The sequence below is a fragment of the Pygocentrus nattereri genome, chromosome 15 (genome assembly GCF_015220715.1).
Source record: "Pygocentrus nattereri isolate fPygNat1 chromosome 15, fPygNat1.pri, whole genome shotgun sequence".
Lineage (NCBI taxonomy): Eukaryota > Metazoa > Chordata > Actinopteri > Characiformes > Serrasalmidae > Pygocentrus > Pygocentrus nattereri.
Window position 1 is genome coordinate 29,857,194 of NC_051225.1, and position 21,421 is coordinate 29,878,614.

A 21,421-nucleotide genomic window follows, 5' to 3' on the forward strand; every position below is an offset into this window, starting at 1 on the left:
CCCCTAATGAGCACAATTCAGATTTAAAAAAAAAAAAAAGAAAGAAAAAAGAAAGAAAAAAGAGCCAATATGGTCAACCCCAACTGAAATAATAGGGGCAGGTAAGACGCTGACAGTTTTTAGCTTGTGTATAATCTCAATTCATAAATAAATGAGTGCACAGACTTCTGAGGTAGCAACAAGTTAGCTTCAAGTTAGAGCAATCAAGAACTACAATGAGCAAGTTGGCATCCAAGACATTTTTAAGGAGACCGTGTTGTTCCAAAAAACAAGCACGAGTTATGTCATACAAATCACACAGGCCTAGTACATAAGCCCACAACCTCTCACAAAAACAGTGGCTCTCAATACTCTGTTCAGTGTACCTGAATCAAGCCGACAAATGATTTATCTTTATACTGACAACGCAATTTGAAAGAATGCAATCGTCTTTCACTAAAGCTGCAACTTTAATGTAAATATTGTGAAGTAAATACAACATTTTAAGTGGGGAAATTTAACCCAATAACATGAATTTCATTAACTGCCTGCAGAATATTCAGACCAATTAGAAGCAACTAAACACAACTAATTGGCAATCTGACAAACTACATTCAGTATTCAAGTTATATGCTGATGGTCTTGAGCAAAAAAGTCCAAAGGCCTGGGCTAGGGCTGGGCAATATGACAAACTCAACTTATATCACAATATGCAATTTTGAGCATATTGTAATAGTCAGTACTTAAAAGCACTTATCAAATGCATGTGATTATAAAGAAAGCATAATTAGTCATCTTTAATTATATTTAGTGCAGCACAGTATGAAATGTTAAATACAAATCACTAAATTTATAGTTTCAGACTTTTGTTGCCATTTATCAGAAAAAAAGTGACATTATGTATTGCGAAAACTTAGTAAAATAATCACAATTTAAAATCAGTTACAATATTGGCCAAAAAAAAAAAAAAAAAAAAAACCCCACACACACAATTCTTCCATGAGCCTTCCACCAGAAGTGCCAATGAAGTGCCAACAAAATGCAGGCACGGTCTGCTTCAACAGATGTGCTTATTTGTAGACTTGGTTTATTAAGAGAACATGCTGTATGTACACACAGTACAAAAATTGGCTCTTGTTCTTCAACAACAGAAACATGAGGAAGGATAGTAAACAGCCGATTTTATCTTCTGCTATAACTGGGACCACAGTACGTTCTGATCACCTCCCTGCTCTCAATGAATGAACATGAGTGTGCCTAAATGATACACTGAGTCTTTCAGTGGTTTCATAGCACTGTTATATATCGTAGCACTACATTACTACTAGTGAGTCTCTGCCCAAGAGAAAAATACAACTTCAACACCACAACAGTAAGATGAATTTCCATAAAGCACGTGGATGCAGCCTTTATTTGCAGCTGTTCTAAGTAACCAGATCACATTTTAATTAATGACTAGGCCGCCCTGCATGTTCTTATTTATCTAAAAAAAACAAGGAACAACTTCCTAAAGTCCCCCTAGACTCAGTGATGGTTAGCCTATATGCTAGCTAACTAACTACAGTTGTTGAACTAGCCAGCTAAGTAACCCGTGTTATTTTGGTAAATATAATCATCTCTTTAACAGAAATTCAACATACTCCGACATCAAGTTGTACATGGAATCCTAAGTACTAAAATGTGTAAAACACCATAGCACATGTATATAAACAAGAGCTGAATACACTGAATTAAATACACAAAATATTTTGGCCTTTGTTTTTTTCCTGCGTTTTCTACTTTAATAAATCACCTAGCCTGTTATTTTAAACCCTGGATGCTTCAGAACGCATATCCGAGGTTTCAGAATGAGTGACCATCACTGTTCATTTAACTTTCCAGGTTCATCTTAAATACTGTCCTTTAATTGCAATTAAGTGTAAACAACCATCAGCACATTATTCTTCTCAAAAAGCTTTTACAGAACGTAAGGAAAAAGCTCTGCCTGCCTAGAATCCAAGAATAACTTGGGTAACACTTCACCCAGAAGCTGATTTGATAGTTAGACCAGCGAGTGCCAAAGTGATCAGCTGATTTCTTCAGCTTCCTCCCTAAAACCGTGGAAGCTTGTGAAAGCTTGTTAGTGTTCCCACAGTCAGGCTTCATATTGTTCACAGAACACAGCCTTGGCTGGATATGATGATCCTGTCCCACCAAAACTACAAACTACCCAGACACTCCGGTATCTTATCTATTAGTGAATTCCGCTATGTTATGGTGCACCCATTGCAGACACAGTGCACAGTTTGTATAATCTCTATAGAGAAGCACTAGCAGTAGAATGTGACGCTGAGGAACAGCTGTACATGAGTCTATGGTCAACATGCCCAATGCCAAGCGTTGGATATAGAAGTATCAAGCCCCCCAGCACTGGGCTGTGGAGCAGTGGAACTGTGTTTTCTGGAGTGATGGAGCTCCATTCAATACCTTTGTGATGAATTGGAGTGGCATTTACCATCCAGAACTAAATCACCCAACATTAGAATTTCACCTTACAAATGCTTGAGTCTGAATGCAATCATCACAGCAACGTTCCAACAGGCGTTAAGTCTTTCCAGAAAAGCAGAGGCTTACTTACTGCAGCAAAGAGACAAAATCCCTATTAAAGGGGAATTCCAACTTAAATTGCTGCATATTAAAAAGGTAAAAGGTTGCTGTGAAATGCTCGATTCTAGAGAAACCTACCCAATTGAAATGGTCTACCATGGTGGTGACAGGAACCACGGGTCTGAAGAATTTAGACTCCCTCTCAGAAAGGTATAAAAATGTTACTTCATGCCACAGACATTGTTTTCTGATAAAGTTTTAGCCTCATGATGGAGAAGCACTGTATGGCAATTGTTTTTCTCCAGATTTACTGCTATATATCATCAGCGTTACATACAAATACTCAGAAGATAGATGTAGGTTCACTGGTTGCTTTGGACGGCAAACACAATGGTCATGTGTGTTTTAGACATCACAAACCATAGCTCCTATCATTACCCCTGGGGTGGGGGTGGGGGGGTCAGAACCTGCCTCTACAATTCACAATTTCACATCAAACCACTCTGAATGACTGTTTACAGCAGTGATAAAATTATGCAGCAATTTTGAAAAATCTATGGAATTACCCTTCAACACCCTTGAGTTCAGTAGAAACACTGGAAAAGCAGCTGTCTACAAACAGTCATCTTCGCTCTATTTGTAGGATTTCAACAAACATTTCTTACTGATAAAAGAATGAAAGGATATTTTAGCTACTATTTATCTATCAAAACAGTTTTTGGCTGATAATGCATGCAAGAAAAACACTGTGATTAATAATGTGATCACACAGACACTCGTGAAGAACAGGCTCAGATGGTGTAAATTTGTATCATCTTGTTTTGTTTAATTTTGTGACTTGCTGACAATTAACACTACAGGACTGATCTGCTGCCATGACACAGTTCTATACTGAATTAAGAACTGGAACACAGGATTATTTCCATGTACATTGAGTGTGTCATGCACAGGTCAAAGACTTGCAGTAATACATAAAAATGTAGCTGATATCTCTGGAACTCACCCAGGCTTTTCTACTACAAACAGTACTGAATATCAGACCATGGGAAATGCAATGGAAAGCACCCAATATTAACTAGCCAAGAAGACGTGCGATGCCTGTATGTACTTGGAAATCCATGCTCAACTTGGATCAGGGCAATAAAAGTCAGCCAGCAACACTGATTGCTAAAAACCATTACTGTTCCAGTTCCAGTTCGTGTTTTTGGATGCTGTGTTGCAAGAAAAGGTCGACAAAGTCATAAAACAAACTGAAAAAAAAAAGTGATATTGATTCATCGGTATCAGCAAAAATTCCCCACAGTAAAAACACCAGTGATTAACGGCATGTCATAAAATCAACCTCTGACATGAAGAAAACACACCAAGTGTTTCTGTCCACTTTTGAAGATTTGCTTCTCTTTCTTGAGAGCACTGAAGGTTCACAACCACAAACTGAACTAAACACATCCAGACTTAAAATTAGCATGAATGTAACATACTATAACAAAAAGTAAAAACCTTTCATTCCATTAAGAAAACAAAAAAAAAATTACTAATAAACCAAGAACACGTCACAGCCTGACCCACCCCATTTACATTATTTAAGACTGTGTGTTTCTGCTGTTTATTTGAGCTTAAGAAACTAGACGACTGAGAACTTAATTTCATAAATGACAATCAGATCAGTCAGGAAAACATTGGCTTTAAATTACACCTCTCATTTCAAGAAATTTTAGGGTTAGGGACAGGACCACTGGCAAGGCAAGTGTGTCTGACTCTCAGTTTCAAAGTGTAATAAAAAAAAAGTTATTTCACCAACAGTTTCTTCTGGAAAAAACCTTCAACACAGACTTACTGGTGAAGTGGCTGAGAAAAAAAAGCTTGTCCAACACCCTTTCTAAAAGTCAAAATACTTGCTATACTACTGATTCAACAGATAGACCTACATTACATCATTGCATGCTATCTCACTTCTGTGAAAAACAGCCTGGAGGGTCTGTAAGCTTCCTAATAAATTTGTCACCTATCTGATTACATCAGTGCTCATCACAGTAAGCCAATTCTTATCGAAATTTACCACACCCAGTCAAAATTGCTTGTTAGGAAACATAGACTACAGCTTACCACTTCATTCAGATTTCTGCAGCTACAGGCAGCACTTATACTGGCATGAAATCAGATTCACTGTTGTGCCAGGCAAAGTGTTTTCATATCTGTAAGAACTGAGCTTGGCCACTCCCGGGCCTGCAATTTAAACTTCAGTGCCCACTCCATTCACTTCACACATTCATACTGCTATCCTGCCATCAGAGTGCCTGTGTTGTACTGATGCAAACTCTATTCAAATAAGCAGCCTTTGTGAGCTCTACCTTGCAGATTTTTAAGCTGTTCTTGGACTTATTCAAACAAAACAAAAAGCAAATCACAGAGGCGGTAAGAGGTCTTAAACGGTGACTTGCACATTGGTCTATTTAAGAAAAAACCAATGGTTAATCAGGTTTCTGGCTGTGGCTGACCCACCTAACTTTTACTGGGCCTGGTTTACAAACAAAACCTAGTTGTTGCTTCTGCTCTGAATCAAACCTTAATTATCCTCCAATTACCTACGAATGTCATTTGCAAACATTTGAGAGCTCAAATTAAACAGAACACAACAGAAGCTCATTTAGAAGTTATTTTTTTATGTAATAATCAAAATGTAAATATGTTCAAAGGATAAGGAACTGGTCAACGTGAACCATGGCCATTCAAGACAATACAATCACTTGATCGACCTGCTTGTGTTAGTAAAACTAAAACAGAGCTTCGGTCCAACTTGGTGGTGAACGTTTCCATGCGCTCCTCTCGCAGACTAAAAATACACATATGCTCACTTGCAAAGTCAAGTCACCCTCTCATGGTGTCATGTGCTCAATCTATGCTACATAGATGTGTTACATAGGCTATCCACTGAATGTTACTTTGTTGACTCTACAAAATGCAATGCCAATTAACTTAAAGGCCAGACATATTATGTGCTTGGCACACACTTGTGACTAGTCAGTAAGGTACTTCAAATCAAATCCTTAAGCATACATGGACCAAGCCCCATGCATGCCCAAGTGATGACCAACACTATTACAACACTGAACGAGACACAACAAATAATAAAATCATGTTCAGCCCCCCAAAAAGGATCCAACTTGGACCACACACAAGACTGATTAAGGTTTATCTAGCAGTACATATCAGGTTTAAACTGGCCCATCTCCAATGGCTCATATATACGTGATCTAACCTGGCTTCCATGCTGTTGAGGCTTTCTGAGAACAGGATTGGGGATACTTTAGTCAGAGTTTATGACGATGCAGTGTGAAAATGTAGATCTCGTTATTTAGTTTGTGTCATTTCAGAATTCTACTGATTGACAGATACCAAAGGCATTAACAAAAGGTCCAAAAAACCCCAGAGCAGCCTGCTCGTTGCTTTGCTATTAGGGCACAGCCAACAGTGCAGATACTTTTATCCTCTCCCACAAAGGGGGAAGGGAATCTGTGATGTGGATTTGTTTTAACACAGACCTTTAAACCTTTAAACGAACGGGAATAACGTTCACCATGGGAGAACAGGGAACAACCACGTTAATAAACCACATTCACATTTTCAAATAGACAAATAAACTCCAGTTAAATTCATCAGACACTTCGACTACTTGGCAGTTCCCCCAACCGACTCCCTAAAATAAGGGTTTGCTCATCTAACTAGTGACCCTAGGTACGTAGCTAGTTACATTTACTGAGAATAGGAAATTCTTAACATGGTTTAGGGACCCGGGGGAAATAATGTGCCAAAAGTATGCCTATTGATAAGGAGCTGAGTCTTATTCGAGTAGCTCCAAAATATAATTAAAGGAAATACCAGCAGAAGCTGGAAAGGTTGGTCAAGTTAACTCAATGAAAAAGGCTGGGACCGGCTACTTTCCTTATAAGCCCAAGTTAGTTTGCTAACGCTAGCTAGTTAACAAACTAGCCTCCAAGTGCAGTTTGTATCTAGCGAGGAAGCTAACGTTAACGTTTGTGTTACTTCAAGAAACTGCCTTTCCTCTGACGTTTCCTCGTTTTGGCGTTTTCACGGTTTGGAGAGTCAAAAAAAAGCACAGCACGACTTCAGCGACCGAGCACATTATCGAGCTCGGCGCCCGCGCTGAATGAAATCTGGATGTGCCTGATCTTCTGTCAGCAGATATGCGAATGTAAATAGCTGACGGGTAATCGCAGTTAGCTTAACCTGCTAGCTGTGGAGAGAAACCGCAGCACTATTTACTTTCACGAATAACAGGTTTTAAAGGGCTGCTGCGATACGGAGCTAAGCCTCGACAGTTACCTTGCTGCTCCGGTAGTCTTCAAACGCTCTCAGCGCGCTGTCAGTGAGTTTGACGTGAAAGACGGAGACATTGCTGCCGTTGCTCACTCTCCCGCAGGACAGTCCGTAACACTGCTCCTCCTTCAACGCCGCCATCTTGCTACCATTCCGACCGCGCTCACGCGCTCCGTCGTCGTCAAAAAAGCGAAAAAAACGCAACGAAAAACCTCCGTTGAGTTTTCCTATGAATATTCATTAGACGTGCGTGACGCGGTGGGCGGAGCTTCGCCGCAAGCTTAACGCTCGGAAACGCTTGAAAAGAAGGTGTCAACAAAAAAGCTCGAGGGCGTGAGATTTTTTTATGAAATTACTACTGACATATGGGGCAGAGATGGCCACAAACAATTCGTCCTGACAATATGCGTCCCTTTCTGGTCATGAATTAGTAATAAGTTTAATACTGACACGAAATACGAACCATGTGGGGTTGGGACATTCGAGAAACGACGTAAGAAGGGGGAAAAACATAAGGCCAGTCATGGCTGCGTCAGAGCAACGTCATTTGCCAACCTATGACCAGGGAATGCCCCCAATCTATTAGCAGTGAGGCTGGACAGTGGAAAAATGTACAATGAAAGGCAAAAGGCACTGTTTTAATCCCTATGTTTGACCACACGGTCACTGTCCACTTCTTCCTTCCCTGCCATGGCACAGACTGAGATGGTTCTTCAAGGGATCTTTAGTAAAGGACATCTCCATCAATGTGAAGAACCATTTCCACATGCAAAGAACCATTTGAGCATGAAATGGTTCTATATAAAACTCACTATTCTTAATGCAATCATTCACTTTTACTGGAACCACTGAATAACCATCTTTGTTTAAAAACGTAACAGAACTGAATGTGCAAGAAATGAATAAGTAAAATAAAAAACAAACTAAAAACAAAAGAAATCGAGCAAGGAATGTGGTTAAAATTTCCAAGACTACTTTTCATTGCAACTCCACATGATCAACTACAATCATTCATTAGAAAATAAAACGTCAATCAAAATCCAAACAGCTAAAATAAATAAGCTGTACATTAAACGAACATCATTAGCATGTTGTGTAGTAAAAGAATTAAAAACTCTAAAATCAAACAAATTTGGTCTTGTTGGAAAACCCTTACAGTGTTTGGTCATAAAGAAATTAAAAGGTGAGGTATAAGCTTCCAAATGCAAATGAAGCTGTGAGCGAGGGAGGGCAAAGCAGAGGAAATGGAACCAAATGCAACCAGTAAATGTTCTTTCTGAATATTGGGCCCCATACTTGCCTAGAATTAAAACGTTGAACTTAAAGCTAGCAGCGCACACATCATCAGCTACATTAGAAACAGCTTTGTTGATTTAGAAACAGAATGTAAGAGAGTAAAGATGATAGTAGATGTAGTACTTAAAAATGTACAACCTTAGACACACAATCTCACACACTAGAGGCCCTTCACATTACCACGATTCAGAGAACCTAGATTAAACCACGTCACCTGAACAAAAACGTCAGCAAGTCCATTCGTTACCTTTCAAACAAGGAGCACTGGGCAATTGGCAGCAATAAAGAACGGTGCCCAGTGATATAATGGATACATCAAACTGTATCTAGATGCAGTTCCAAGCAATTATATGTTTATATTGTACATAAATAGGATTTATATAACATTTCTCACATGTATATTTTCCCAGGTCACCTTTCATGCAATGAAAGACAAATATTGACACCATCTGAAACCTGTTTCAAAACACAGTACTGTAAGATGATTCAGGTATGTTGGTTGACCCAAAAGTCTACTTCGCACTAGCATCCTTAACACAGATTCCATTTAATTTCTAGCAGCGATGACGACAGACAAGGCTACGCCTCCAATAGCAACAGCTGTAGCACCGAACAGCCATTTCCAGCTGAGCCCCTGTGTAGAGAAACAAAAGAAGACAAGATTAGGTTTGTAATTTTTGCCATAACAGCTCTGTTTAGCATGAACAACTATGTTGATATGCTACATTTTTTCAGTCAAGTAAGGGGGAAACGCAGAAAAACTCATCAAAACAAATCTGCAGTGAGAACACTGCTGGAAGTAAATTATAAACATTCATCTAAGAGAGGTGAAATGGTGTCACTAGGGAGCGTCTAATTCAAACATGTCGTTTTTATTTCAGTCCTACACGGAGGCCCTCATTCTTAGCTCAATATCAAACTATTAATGAACACAATTATTCGGGCTCTAAAAGCTAAAGTTTAACTAGATTACTGCATGTGCTAACACCAGTTTTAAAGTGATTTCTACTGATAAATAACATTGCAAAACCATGTTCCTGTAGCTAGTTATGTTACCTTTTCAAAACACAGCTACTGACAGTTAGCTTCTCTGTCTGCTTCTACTTTTTCCTTTGTGCTGCTGAACTTTTTAGTCTGTTAGCACAAGTGCTGCAGATGCTACCATGTAGAAGTTTGAATGTGAAAGACGGACAGAGCAGCACTGACTGAGAGAGGCGGTGAGCTGTTATAAAAGAACACAGTGCTGCATTAATTAGACTGTCCTAGTGGTACAGTCGTATGCAAAAGATTGACCGCCCCAGGCAAATTAGATGTTTTGTTTACTTGGTGAAAGTAAATAAGTACACATCCTGCACACAATTACAGTTTATTTGCTAGATTTCACATATTGAAAAATAATAATAATAATAATAATGTGGCCTCTGCAATGAATTCATATTTAGTTTTTTTTATTTAAACTCAGGAAGTACACATAAATTGTACACTAACATTTAAAAATAAATACCATATTTAAGTTTGTACTGTCCTAGATAAATTTACCAGAATTAATTTAGTCAGAATTAATCATGGTAGTGTTCACAGCAACCAGATGTCTGAGGAGTTTTATGCCTCTAAAAGCCGCCTTACGGAAATGTATTACATGGAATAGTAATAAGTACACTGGAAGATTTCTGATACATTGATTTATGATAGTTTTACATAACATTCATCCATCCATCCATCCATCTTCTAAGCCGCTTCTCCGTCAGGGTCGCGGGGGGGTGCTGGAGCCCATCCCAGCAGTCATCAGGCGGAAGGCAGGATACACCCTAGACAGGTCGCCAGTCCATCGCAGGGCAGACAGACAGACACTCACACCTAGGGGCAATTCAGCATGTCCAATTGACCTGACTGCATGTCTTTGGACTGTGGGAGGAAACCGGAGAACCCGGAGAAAACCCACGCAGACACAGGGAGAACATGCAAAATCCATACCGAGTCTGGGAATCGAACCCAGGCCCTCCTTGCTGTGAAGCGGCAGCGCTACCCACCGCACCACCGTGCCGCCCATTTTACATAACATTTTGGCCTAAAATATGTATTTTGTAATACGTTGAAAGCAAAGGGGTTCATGCAGGGAGTCATAAGGCAAAAGATTCCTTGAAGATTAAATGAAATAAAAGATCTAAATTTGTGTAGACAATGCAGCCCCTGGTTCCTACCAACACCACTGTAAATAAATCTGAATCAGTTTCTCCACAATGAACCATTTCACATCAAAGCACTGAATGATTTTGTTCACATCTCACATTGTATTAATGCGAGATATAAACTGGGGGTGCTTCAACTGGAGGTATTTAAACTTTCGCATTTAAGCTTATGGGGCCAATTTCTATACTCACCCATGAGGATTTTCTGTACTGGGGTTTCTGTATTGTGTTGATGTCAGGTGGGTTTCCAAGCATCTTCTTATACATAGCCTGTTCAGCACCTTTCTGCTCCGAGTGCTTCTTCACCAGCTTGGACAGCTCTGCATGGATGGTCTGCCCAGAAGGAGATAGCAGAGTCAAAGCGTGTGTGCGTGTGAAGAGGCATGCTGATGTAACTGTTGCTCACGCCATGACAGCCAGCAGCACACCAGCTCTTGTGAACAGCTCACAACCTGCCTATTATTGTTAGAGAACAGACTACAAGAAGTCTGATTTTCTGGAGAGCGCTTCCCTCACAGTACAGCCCATTAAACGAGGAGCATATGCAATTGAATCACAGGCATCGTTAGCTCTGCATAGGTGCTAGGGAAATATTTGTGTGGGAATGCGAGGCGAAATATTTCTTCTCTGTCTGAATCCAAGATCTCTCCCTTTTCCTAGCCGATGATACACATAACCCTGACTGCAGCTATGCAAGCACAGCATGGGTCATATAAAACAAAAGGGCCTTCAGGAAGCATCTTTTCTAGGTTTAAAGTACAGTATGTACGGTTAGGCAGTCCTTTCCAGCTGCTTCCTCCATTAACTTGAGCCTCATGCCCAGTGTAAGGTTTCGAATGTGCCTCACGGTACTTCCAATTCTCATGTTGCAATCAAGTGAACTTACCCTTATTCCTCATTACACAGATATTAACACAAGTGTGTAACCCTTTGAAACATGCTTAAGCTGTTTATTTTAATTATTAAAGGACAAAGCGCAAATTTTAATACTGAGCTGGTACAAATGTATGCCAACATTCTGAATTGGTGTGGGAGGCAAATACCAAGAGGAAACCTGGAATGTAAAGAACTGCATGTTATGTAAGATAAATGGACCACTATTCTTATCCACACACAAGCCGTTGGCAATTTCATCACTGCCTAATGCAAATTAAGTGGGGGGTGGGGGCAAAAGCATGATTCAAGGAATTAATAATATCAAGGCATTACTAGTTAACCATCTGTAAGAGGCCAGACACAAGAGAGGTGGAGAGTACAGGCGTAGGTGGGTTAGTGGTGACATGCTGTTCACAGGCACACGGTACTGCACTGAGCTGGCCTGCACTGCGCTACACAGATGGCGGAGAGCAGGGAACCTCATCCCTCCGCCTGTGTAAGCAGAGTAGGGCAACATCGCTTTAGATATGGCAAGTGTATGGAGGGATCTGGCTATTTTTGGCTTTGGAGAGAAATAAGATCCTGGGAGGTGATGAGAGTGCATGGCTGTCTGATCTTGCACAGAGCTGATGTGGGGTTTTACAGCATCACCTTCTGGTGGTTAACGGAATCGTTTGTTTCTTTTTTTTGTTTGTATGTCTAATACAACATTAAATGACATGAGCAATAGAACAACCCCAGCAGCAGGTGTGGGCAACAAATGTGCTGTATATTTTTTGATTGCCCCTGCGGTACTCCACATCTCAGGCAGGGGAGCTCAGCATAATGCTTGTTTAAGTTATCCAAGGGATGCTTTTCTTTTAAATATAATTTAAGGTATCATATAAATCTCAGTACTACCTTGTTACTTGGCTCCAACTTCAAAGCCCTTTTCAAAATCCTAATGGCGTCAGCATATTCCCCTTGCAGGGCTAGTACCTGGAAAAAACAAATGCAAGAAACAAACTGTAAATAGTTCAAGGAAAACCAAGTAAATTCCCTTGTTTCAAGGCTGCAACTATCATACTAATGGCATCTTTTCCCACCAGGCAATATGTTACAGCACAGTGCAGTTACAAGTCTGAACGCAGAACCCGCGGTACCCTGTGGTCTGTTTCATTAAGCTGAGCAAGTGTCAGCTTCACAAAACTCAAACAGCTTTTTTTTTCCTTTTTTTTTTTTTTAAGGAAAAAGGAATCTACGTAAGTATGTCAAAAGTATAGCTTTTATAACCATAAAAAAAAGCACTGCCACCACACTGGTGCTTATTTGAGTAATAACTGTTATATACTCTTAACAGCCATGTTGTATGATCTGCTTCCTTTGCTAAAAACAATATTCTTCACAAGACTGAAGGGTCGAACTCCATTGTCCATGACTGGTCAGAACCTCGGTCCTGATAGGTCTAAAAGACATTTATAACCTGAAATCCTAAACTTCACCTGCCCTAGAGCAGGTGAGCCATGCAGCATTAGCTACTATGGTGACGCTGCCTGGTAAAAAGTGATCCACACTAGTTGGACTAAGAATCTAGATTTGAACTAAGCTTCAAGTTATCTGGCTAAGCAAGAAATCCTACTTCGTTAGACAGCAGCTTCATGTCCTGACTTACTGTCTACTTTCTTTTTTTTTTCTTTTTATAACTTTTCTGACTCCAGTGACGATTCTATGATGACTGTGTTTGACCAGTCAGTGGTAGCTCCTCCCATACGGTTCAGCACACTCAGTAATGACAACAAAACACATGATCATGGATTTGAAACCGCACCACACAACACTCACCAGTAAAAAAAAATGCCATAAATGAAAAATTCCTAACTAACTGAATCTCAGGGATATGACTGTATGATGAAACTAACTGAAAGAATGTGTGTATGTGTGAGGTACCTTTCCCTGGCGAAACAGAGCTTTGATGTTGTCTGGCTGATGAGCTAGGACAGAGACACAAGAGCGCAGGGCTGCTTCATAGTGATCCAGCTTGAGCTGAGCAGCAGCCATGTTGTTTAGACATTTCACCTTCACGTCTAACAATTCTTCTTCTTCCTGTGGGCTGATGTCCACTGAAACAACAATAACGCAATGGTTTAACTACTGATGCAGCATATGTAATGCTAATATGGTTATGTTCATAACATATGCAAATAAAATGTGTCATTTGAGATAATAACAACTGTTGCCTCCAAAGACTGTCTATCTGAAATAGGACAATGCCTGATAGCTTGCAAGATACACAGTTTGCGGCAACTAGAAATGCGAGAACAGTTTGTTCTATGAACTTTATGTGCTCTCATCTATAAAAAAGCTCAGTGTGCAGAATGTGGAGATAAGGATCCACAGGTCTATCTAGGTGTACTCGTTAGGCAGCAGTTCCTTTCACTAGGATATTAGCAAAGACAGCAATATCACAGTGAAAAATGTAACTGTGTCAAGAATTGATACAGCACTGATGTTTTCCCACTTAGCAAGGCAGTTGGCACTAAGGTGCCCAATGTCTGTGTCTGATTCACTCACGCCTGTGCAACACGCACTAACACACCACCACCAGATCAGAGTCACTGCAGTGCTGAGAATGATCCACCATCCAAATAATACCTGCTCTGTGGTGGTCCTTTAGGGAGTCCCGACCATTGTAAAACAAAGTTATGGGGGGCTAACAAAGTATACATAGAAACAGGAGGAATATATTCTGCAATTGTAGAACTACAAAGTGGACCTATATGGAAGACAGAATGGACAAAAAGTGTAAAAACAGTGAGGTGTACTTAATGCAGTGGCTGGTCAGTGTAGTTTAGCAGTCATGCTTTGGGTGTTGTCATTCAGAATTGCAGGGTTGGGAATTTCTGTCATGACTCAGCATGAATGGGCAACAGCTGCTTCATTTCTGAATCACATGGATTTCCAGAAATTGCGTTCTTAAAACCAAGAAGAACAGGAACAATGTATAAAAATTCAGAAATAAAGTAGCTGCCATTCATGCTGAGATTTCTATAACAGCAATTTCATGGCAAATGTGAATGTGAGCACCCTTGTAAAACTTTACAAGCTCTACAATTCCAAATCAAAGTTAATGGGTTTTGAAAGTGGCAACAAATATGGATTTTCTAGGAAATTTCCAAAAGATACATAAGAATAAATCTGAGCTTGCTAATCAAACAGTAAACTACATCCAGTACTGTGAATGCAATGCATACATTTTCCTTGAGTTGTTCCAAAATCTGTTCACATACAAATCTTGATGGACACCACATAAATATTAAACTGAGAAGTTACTACTTTTTGTCGTCTTGGTTTAATAAAAAATGTCCATCAAAAAAAACCCAGTGTTTCCTCTTTTGCCCACTCTGTAACTCATCCTATAACCACAGTTTTAGACTACAATTTCCAATACGCAACTCTTGTCCCTGGGTTAGGTTACAATAAATTACTTTCCTTTTTACCTCTTGAGCTTGCTTCTGTTATCTGCAGAGCTATTCCATAGGAGTTGACAGCAAAAGCATAGTCGCCTCGCTGGTAGTGAACATTGCCGCGTTCTCGTTTCTTGCTGGCCAGGCTGATCCTCTCAGAGGGGGACAGGAGCTCCAGGTCTGGACCATCAGCAGCAGACAGGAGCTGCACCTCCATGATCAGATCAGCATCGGGAGGCACAGCTGGAGTAGAGCTGCAAGTGAAGAACGAGGAGCAGGTCATGAAAAACATATTTTGTGCAAACAAATAAAAGGCTCACATTGTGAACACAACAGAGATCGCAACACCAATATTTTTGCAGGGTTTTTTTGCAGTTATTTTTTGCAGTTGTCAGGGTTGATACCAGTAAAATTACATGAAATTGCAAAATCTACTGGTCATTTTGTACAAACTAAAATAAAATGATTATATTTGCCTGGTAGGCAACGATATCTAAAAATAATTAGCACAGTATTTTCTAGTTATAAAAAAATGCAATTATTGCAATTAAGGCATACTTTATACTTTTCAAGCTATGAGTTATAGCTTAAAAAGTAAGATACTTTAACTAACATTAGCCATACCATACACTGTATGCAAGTACTTTCAAATAAAAATGGCTGATTGTCAGCTGTACTATTAAGAAAGAACAGATCTCCAGGACACTATAAGTCTGTTCTGCATATATAGATTAAGCCTAGTCTTTGATTCACCATTGAAAATCTTTTTTTCGTCCAAGCTTAGGCCTAATCTTGGTCTAAGAAACTTGTCCTATGAACGGAATTGTCAGTGTGGTGTCAGCAATAGATTACAGTCAGACTTTGACTACAGCGTAGCATAAATTACAACACTGATGATTCACATTAACAGAGACGAAAGTCAATGCAAGGTTGAGGGTTTGATTTCAGCCTATGTTACAGCCTGTTCACACCAAGATTTGAAAGTGAACACAAACATTGTTTCACACGGAGTCTGAATCTGGCAGACTCCAGCACTGCATACATTTTTAATCAGTTTCTTGTGCTGTACAAATGCAAGCTGGCCAATCAGAGCTCCATTGTCATGGTTGCATGCCAGGCAAAAGTGCATCAAGATAGGCTCGCTGTAGTTTGTTTAGATATTTTTAATGAGAGGACCTATGGGTAGAATTCCATGACTGACATGCAAAAACACATTCAGAATCTCTCATTGTACAGCTTCAAGTCTTGTATAAGACCATAAAACTGATCATGCATATATATAAGGGTTTTTCCTCTTAGGTAAACTAGGTAAACTAACACTACATTAAAATTGCACCTGTTTTTTCCCCATTGGGAATAAACTTTTAGAAAGAGCTTAATCCCAGAATCTCAAGCAAACAGTAAGATATTTAACGCTTAACTACAAAGGGGTGTTGTGTAAAACATACATAAAAACAGAATACGATGATTTGCAAATCCTTTTCAACCTATATTCAATTGAATACACTACAAAGACAAGATATTTAATGTTCAAACGGATAAACTTTATTGTTTTTTGCAAATATTCACTCATTTTGAATTTGATGCCTGCAACACGTTCCAAAGAAGTTGGGACAGGGGCATGTTTACCACTGTGTTCCATCACCTTTCCTTTCAACAACACTCAATAAGCATTTGGGAACTGAGGACACTAATTGTTGAAGCTTTGTAGGTGGAATTCTTTCCCATTCTTGCTTGATGTACAACTTCAGTTGCTCAACAGTCCGGGGTCTCCGTTGTCGTATTTTGCGCTTCATAATGCGCCACACATTTTCAATGGGAGGCAGGTCTGGACTGCAGGCAGGCCAGTCTAGTACCCGCACTCTTTACCGACGAAGCCACGCTGTTGCAACACATGCAGAATGTGGCTTGGCATCGTCTTGCTGAAATAAGCAGGGACGTCCCTGAAAAAGACGTTGATTGGATGGCAGCATATGTTGCTCCAAAACCCGTATGTACCTTTCAGCATTAATGGTACCTTCACAGATGTGCAAGTTACCCATGCCATGGGCACTAACACACCCCCAGACCATCAGAGATGCTGGCTTTTGAACTTTGTGCTGATAACAATCCGGACAGTCCTTTTCCTCTTTCGCCCGGAGGACATGACGTCCATGATTTCCAAAAACAATTTGAAATGTGGACTCGTCAGACCACAGGACACTTTTCCACTTTGCGTCAGTCCATCTCAGATGAGCTCGGGCCCAGAGAAGCCGGCGGCGTTTCTGGGTGTTGTTGATATTTGGCTTTCGCTTTGCATGGCAGTGTTTTAACTTGCACTTGTAGAAGGAGCGATGAACTGTGTTCACTGACAGTGGTTTTCTGTAGTGTTCCTGAGCCCATGTGGTAATATCCGTTACAGAATGATGTCAGTTTTTAATGCAGAGCCGTCTGAGGGATCAAAGGTCACGGGCATTCAATGTTGGTTTTCTGCCTTGCCGCTTACTTGCAGAGATTTCGAAACAGGTGTTTTTTTGAGCATTCCTCAATTTTCCCAGTCTTTTGTTGCCCCTGTCCCAACTTCTTTGGAACGTGTTGCAGGCATCAAATTCAAAATGAGTGAATATTTGCAAAAAACAAGAAAGTTTATCCGTTTGAACATTAAATATCTTGTCTTTGTAGTGTATTCATTTGAATATAGGTTGAAAAGGATTTGCAAATCATTATATTCTGTTTTTATTTATGTTTTACACAACGTCACAACTTCATTGGAATTGGGGCTGTAGTATTGTCAGAAGTCTCACCTCCCCAAAGCTCCGTATGCATATTTAGCACCTGCTTCAACCAAGGCCTTTTCACCCATCTCCATCAGTTGTACAGTGAGATCCAATGCCTGAGAAGAGAAGTAAAAGGTTACTAAACAATGTCTAAGTTACATCATTAGAGGTCCATTCTCCATGAAATATAAAACCATATACCTGAATGACATCACCATCACCAAGCGTGAAAGAGATGTTTGACTCCTCCTCTACTGTGGTTCCATCAGTCAGAGTAGTCTTAAGATTAATGGTGACTGTTTGGCCCCTCTGAGGTCTGCTGTCAGGACCAGACCCAACTTCTAAAACCTTCTTTCTCAGCTGCCCATTGCCTATGTTCACATTTTCAAGTAGATGAGTAAAAGTTAAACACTGCTCTATAGAAGACTATAGACTTGAAATATTTCATAGAGAAACTCAGTACCATTTATGATACACCACTTTTAAATAAGCTTGCGTACCTAAGACATCCAGCCATTCCTCTCTGGGTAGAGAAGGACTGGGGTCTGTAACGGCTTCTGCTTTTGCTATCTCTTCCTGGCTGCTTTGTTTCTTTTTACCTCCCACATCTTCTAAAGGTGGAAGATCATCATCTACTCCATCATCAACATCTTCCAGCATCTCAAAGTCTTCCCCACTGTCTAACAGAGAAGTTCGTCCTGGCTTTTTCTCGGATGGGTTCTGGTTGTTACCATTCACAAATGTGTTGTCTTTGTCTTCCATCTGGAAAAGATCTGAAACAGTCAAAAAAAAAGGTTGGGCTGACAGACACCTACTTTGTTTACTGTTGGTGTTTATGGTCATTAGTACATAGCCATGCCAGTCAGCTACTGATAAAGGGCAAATTTATTTGGACAGGGGTGCATTTTTATCTAACCACATGTACAAACTACAAAAAAAAAAAAAAAAATCACTGTACAATTAAGTATGTTTGATTTATGATTATATAATATGTAACACCACTATACAACAAATTATTTGAAGGTTATTTTTTCTTGTACAGTAACTATATGAATTTGTATAATGAATCCACAGTGTTCTTGGTCCTCTAAAGGTCCAAGGCAAGACTGCAAGCAACCTTTAAGCAGCTTACATCAAGCAGGACAGGCTACAAAGCACTGCACCATTATTTACAATGCAGTTATTCTACTAACATTAACATACTGCAGGTTAGCCTGTAGGTTAACATATTATTATTTATCTGTATATAACTAACGTGTGGTGTAAGTAGGTTTCAGACAGGAACACAAGCTCCTCAGAAAGTTAGCTTACTCATTTTTGCTAAAATGAATGGAGAATTCCACAGGTTTTTTTTTTTGCATTACTCTGTCGTGGGGATGTACATTGTCACATAAAGTGGATTGATATGGAAACGGTCCATTAGAGAAAGTCACAGACTCAGATTTCTTTATAGTGGTGGTGAGAGGAACCAGGGATCGCCACGTCTGACTGCAACACAAACACAGCCATTTATTATCCAAAATCACCAGTGAAGCTAGATGCATCTTCTAGGTTTTATACGTACAGTCCATGATGGCAAAATAGTGAAAAATCAGGAAAAAAAAATTTGGGGGGGGGGGATTGTTTTGCCTTACAATGCCTTGCAATGCACTGCATGTACGCCTTTGCCAGGAATGGATTAAAATAAATGGATTAACAAGAGGGCAAAATTCTCTCACAAAATTGTCCTAAAACAATGTAGAAGGCAGCCTATTCATTACCAATTTGCGTAATACCTTTCTGAGAGAGTTTCAGACGTATTAAACTCTTCAAACGTCTGGTTCCTATCACCACCACTGTGAACAATTCTGACTCAGTAAGTTTCTGATGCATTTCCACTCTGAATGACTCAGGGCATGTTCACATCTTAATCATTTAATTATGTAGAAATTTTGAAAAACTGAAGAGGCTTCCCTTCAAATATTTACCTAAAGGCCTAAGGGTGTCGGAGGTTGCTAGTCCAGCTGCAGTTAAGGTTAGTTTGACTCGATAACCAGCGATGTTAACCTTTATCTAACAAGCCACTAACGTAACTAAAGGACACCTCTAGCGTTGTAAACAAGACGGCCTGTTATACGTCTAATGACATTCAAAATGGTAAAAGGACACTGAGGATATAAGGTCAGACGATAATACAATACACATCTTTCATATTTCAGTTAAAAAGCTTATTACATGGATTAATCCAGCTTGCTAGGCAGTTGGCTAACGTTAGCTACGCCGCTGGGCAACCAACAGCACCAGCAGAGAAAACACCCTCGACGTCAACTATACCGTTACTTATCTATTCACATGTGTGATGACATACAACTACACACCTTCACGGACGATGTATTATCACGCTGTTCTAACACAAGTTAGAAATCTGCACTTTATTAATTCATAAGTCTTTCGAGAACTTTCTGCAAAGTTTGCTCTTAGCGTTAGCAAGCGTTCGAGGTTAGCTCCAATGCTACAGCAAGCTAACCTGACCTGAAAGCGAACTTTACTGGAGCATTTCACACATTTTACAAAGCGCTCGCAGCCAAGTGTCACATTAAGCGTTCACTTATAAACCTACACAGGAATTCAATAACTCACCCGGCGTAAAGAAACCCTTTCAAACTACACCAAGAAATAAGCGATAATCTGAGCTCGACGACAGCAACAACTTTGACAGCAAAACAATCGCTTCTGTTTCTTCCAGAACATGGGTTGCCCTAATGGTATCAAAATAAAAGTCACTGGCACGGGAATGAAAGGCACGACGAAAGGTTAAAACGTTACGTTTTAACCGTGCTTTAACTAAAATGTCTACAACTGCACGGAACACGTGTTTGAAGATTTTAGTAAATAGCAATATAAGATTTAGTCCATTTAATAGACTATAAAACTTCACCATATTCTTCTACGATCCAGCGCTGCTTCCAGCAAAAAATCGTTTTTTAAACATTCTTAAAAATGCCATATGCTCTATTTTTACTGTCACACTACTATTGAAGATGATCCTACTTCTGTGTAACAACGCGATACATAGTAATGATAGAAATTTGAATAGAATCAAACAGTCGTCTAAGCCTACGTGTCAAAATAAAGGTCCCCACTGTAAATCCATGCCACTCGTTTAGAGTTGATGGGAAATAATGCACAGGAGAGAAACACCCATATGGATTTGTTTACACTGGTGGTGATGTGAAGCAAACCTACTTTCCAAGATGACCAGTGAACCAACATGAGGCTTTGGAGTTTTTGTTAACAACGTTGTTGAGAAGGGTAAACAAAGTTTTTTGAGTCAACTACCAAAAAATAGTGTCGCAGACTGACAATGTTCTTGCGACCACTTTATGTAATAGCTTCTGAGGAAGTTTCTCTAAAACGGTGCATTTCACAGCAAGCCAATCCAAATGACTTTGTTTACATCTTAACAATTTATTTATGCAAAAATGTAAAAAAAAAGGTGAAAAACCCCTGTTAAGATACACAAGGACACTCAGACCCAGGAAAATATCAAATTACATTTATTATTGATGCAGCCATTTGTTTTTGATAAGCAAATTTTCTTTTTTTCTGTCAGTCTAAAGAAACTTTACAATATAAAGTAACATACAAAGGACATCTTTATTACCTACACAAGACACCTAAGTCCCTAAGACACAGATCCAAACTAGCCTACCATGAAATACAAAGCAAACCCAATGAGACAGACTGCTTCATATTGAATACTGTCATGTCGCCAGAAAGGACAATGAACGGTACAGGAAAATCTCATTTCTTCCCTCCCTCACCAAACCTCCCGAATACAACCCCCCCACCCCCCCAACCCTTTCCCAAATTCTTCCTAATGTTACAGTATTATACATCACAATAGAAGTACAGAGATGGCCAACAATTGTACAATTAAGGACTGAGAGAGGATCAGAGAATCAATCTGCACAATGCC

The 21,421-nt window shown here is 39.7% G+C and overlaps 2 protein-coding genes across 5 annotated transcripts in view; both read right to left on the bottom strand.

Moving 5' to 3' along the window:
* The window catches only part of ell (elongation factor RNA polymerase II), a 33,901-nt gene extending 26,196 nt beyond the window's left edge, over positions 1-7,705 (bottom strand). For both annotated transcript variants that reach the window (XM_017716809.2, XM_017716808.2), the window contains exon 1: positions 6,910-7,705. In XM_017716809.2, the coding sequence (XP_017572298.1) occupies positions 6,910-7,044 (135 nt within the window). In that variant the 5' untranslated portion in view covers positions 7,045-7,705. The remainder of the gene's footprint in view (positions 1-6,909) is intronic.
* A 154-nt stretch (positions 7,706-7,859) lies between these two features.
* On the bottom strand, positions 7,860-20,202 carry fkbp8 (FKBP prolyl isomerase 8). 3 transcript variants are annotated; one of them, XM_017716810.2, is made up of 9 exons: positions 20,083-20,202; positions 17,964-18,236; positions 17,665-17,834; positions 17,491-17,579; positions 14,741-14,961; positions 13,191-13,363; positions 12,165-12,242; positions 10,581-10,721; positions 7,860-8,833 (listed from the first exon to the last, which is right to left on the bottom strand). In XM_017716810.2, the coding sequence occupies exons 2-9, from the start codon at positions 18,223-18,225 to the stop codon at positions 8,747-8,749; spliced, it is 1,221 nt and encodes a 406-aa protein (XP_017572299.1). In that variant the 5' UTR covers positions 18,226-18,236; positions 20,083-20,202; the 3' UTR covers positions 7,860-8,746. The 3 variants fall into 3 exon arrangements, with proteins under 3 accessions (XP_017572299.1, XP_017572301.1, XP_017572300.1); XM_017716812.2 differs by having other exon boundaries at positions 17,964-18,225; positions 20,083-20,190; XM_017716811.2 differs by lacking the exon at positions 20,083-20,202 and adding an exon at positions 19,431-20,048.
* Between the last annotated feature and the right edge of the window lie 1,219 nt (positions 20,203-21,421).

Bases quoted from the DNA above. Each gene is read 5' to 3' on its own strand.
- fkbp8 (XM_017716810.2), bottom strand. From the start codon at position 18,225: ATGGAAGACAAAGACAACACATTTGTGAATGGTAACAACCAGAACCCA. The intron at 13,364-14,740 runs GTAAAAAGGAAA...TTGTTGTTTCAG, and splicing joins AACAGAAGCAAGCTCAAGAG to TGGACATCAGCCCACAGGAA. The intron at 8,834-10,580 runs GTGAGTATAGAA...TTCTCTACACAG, and splicing joins AGTACAGAAAATCCTCATGG to GGGCTCAGCTGGAAATGGCT.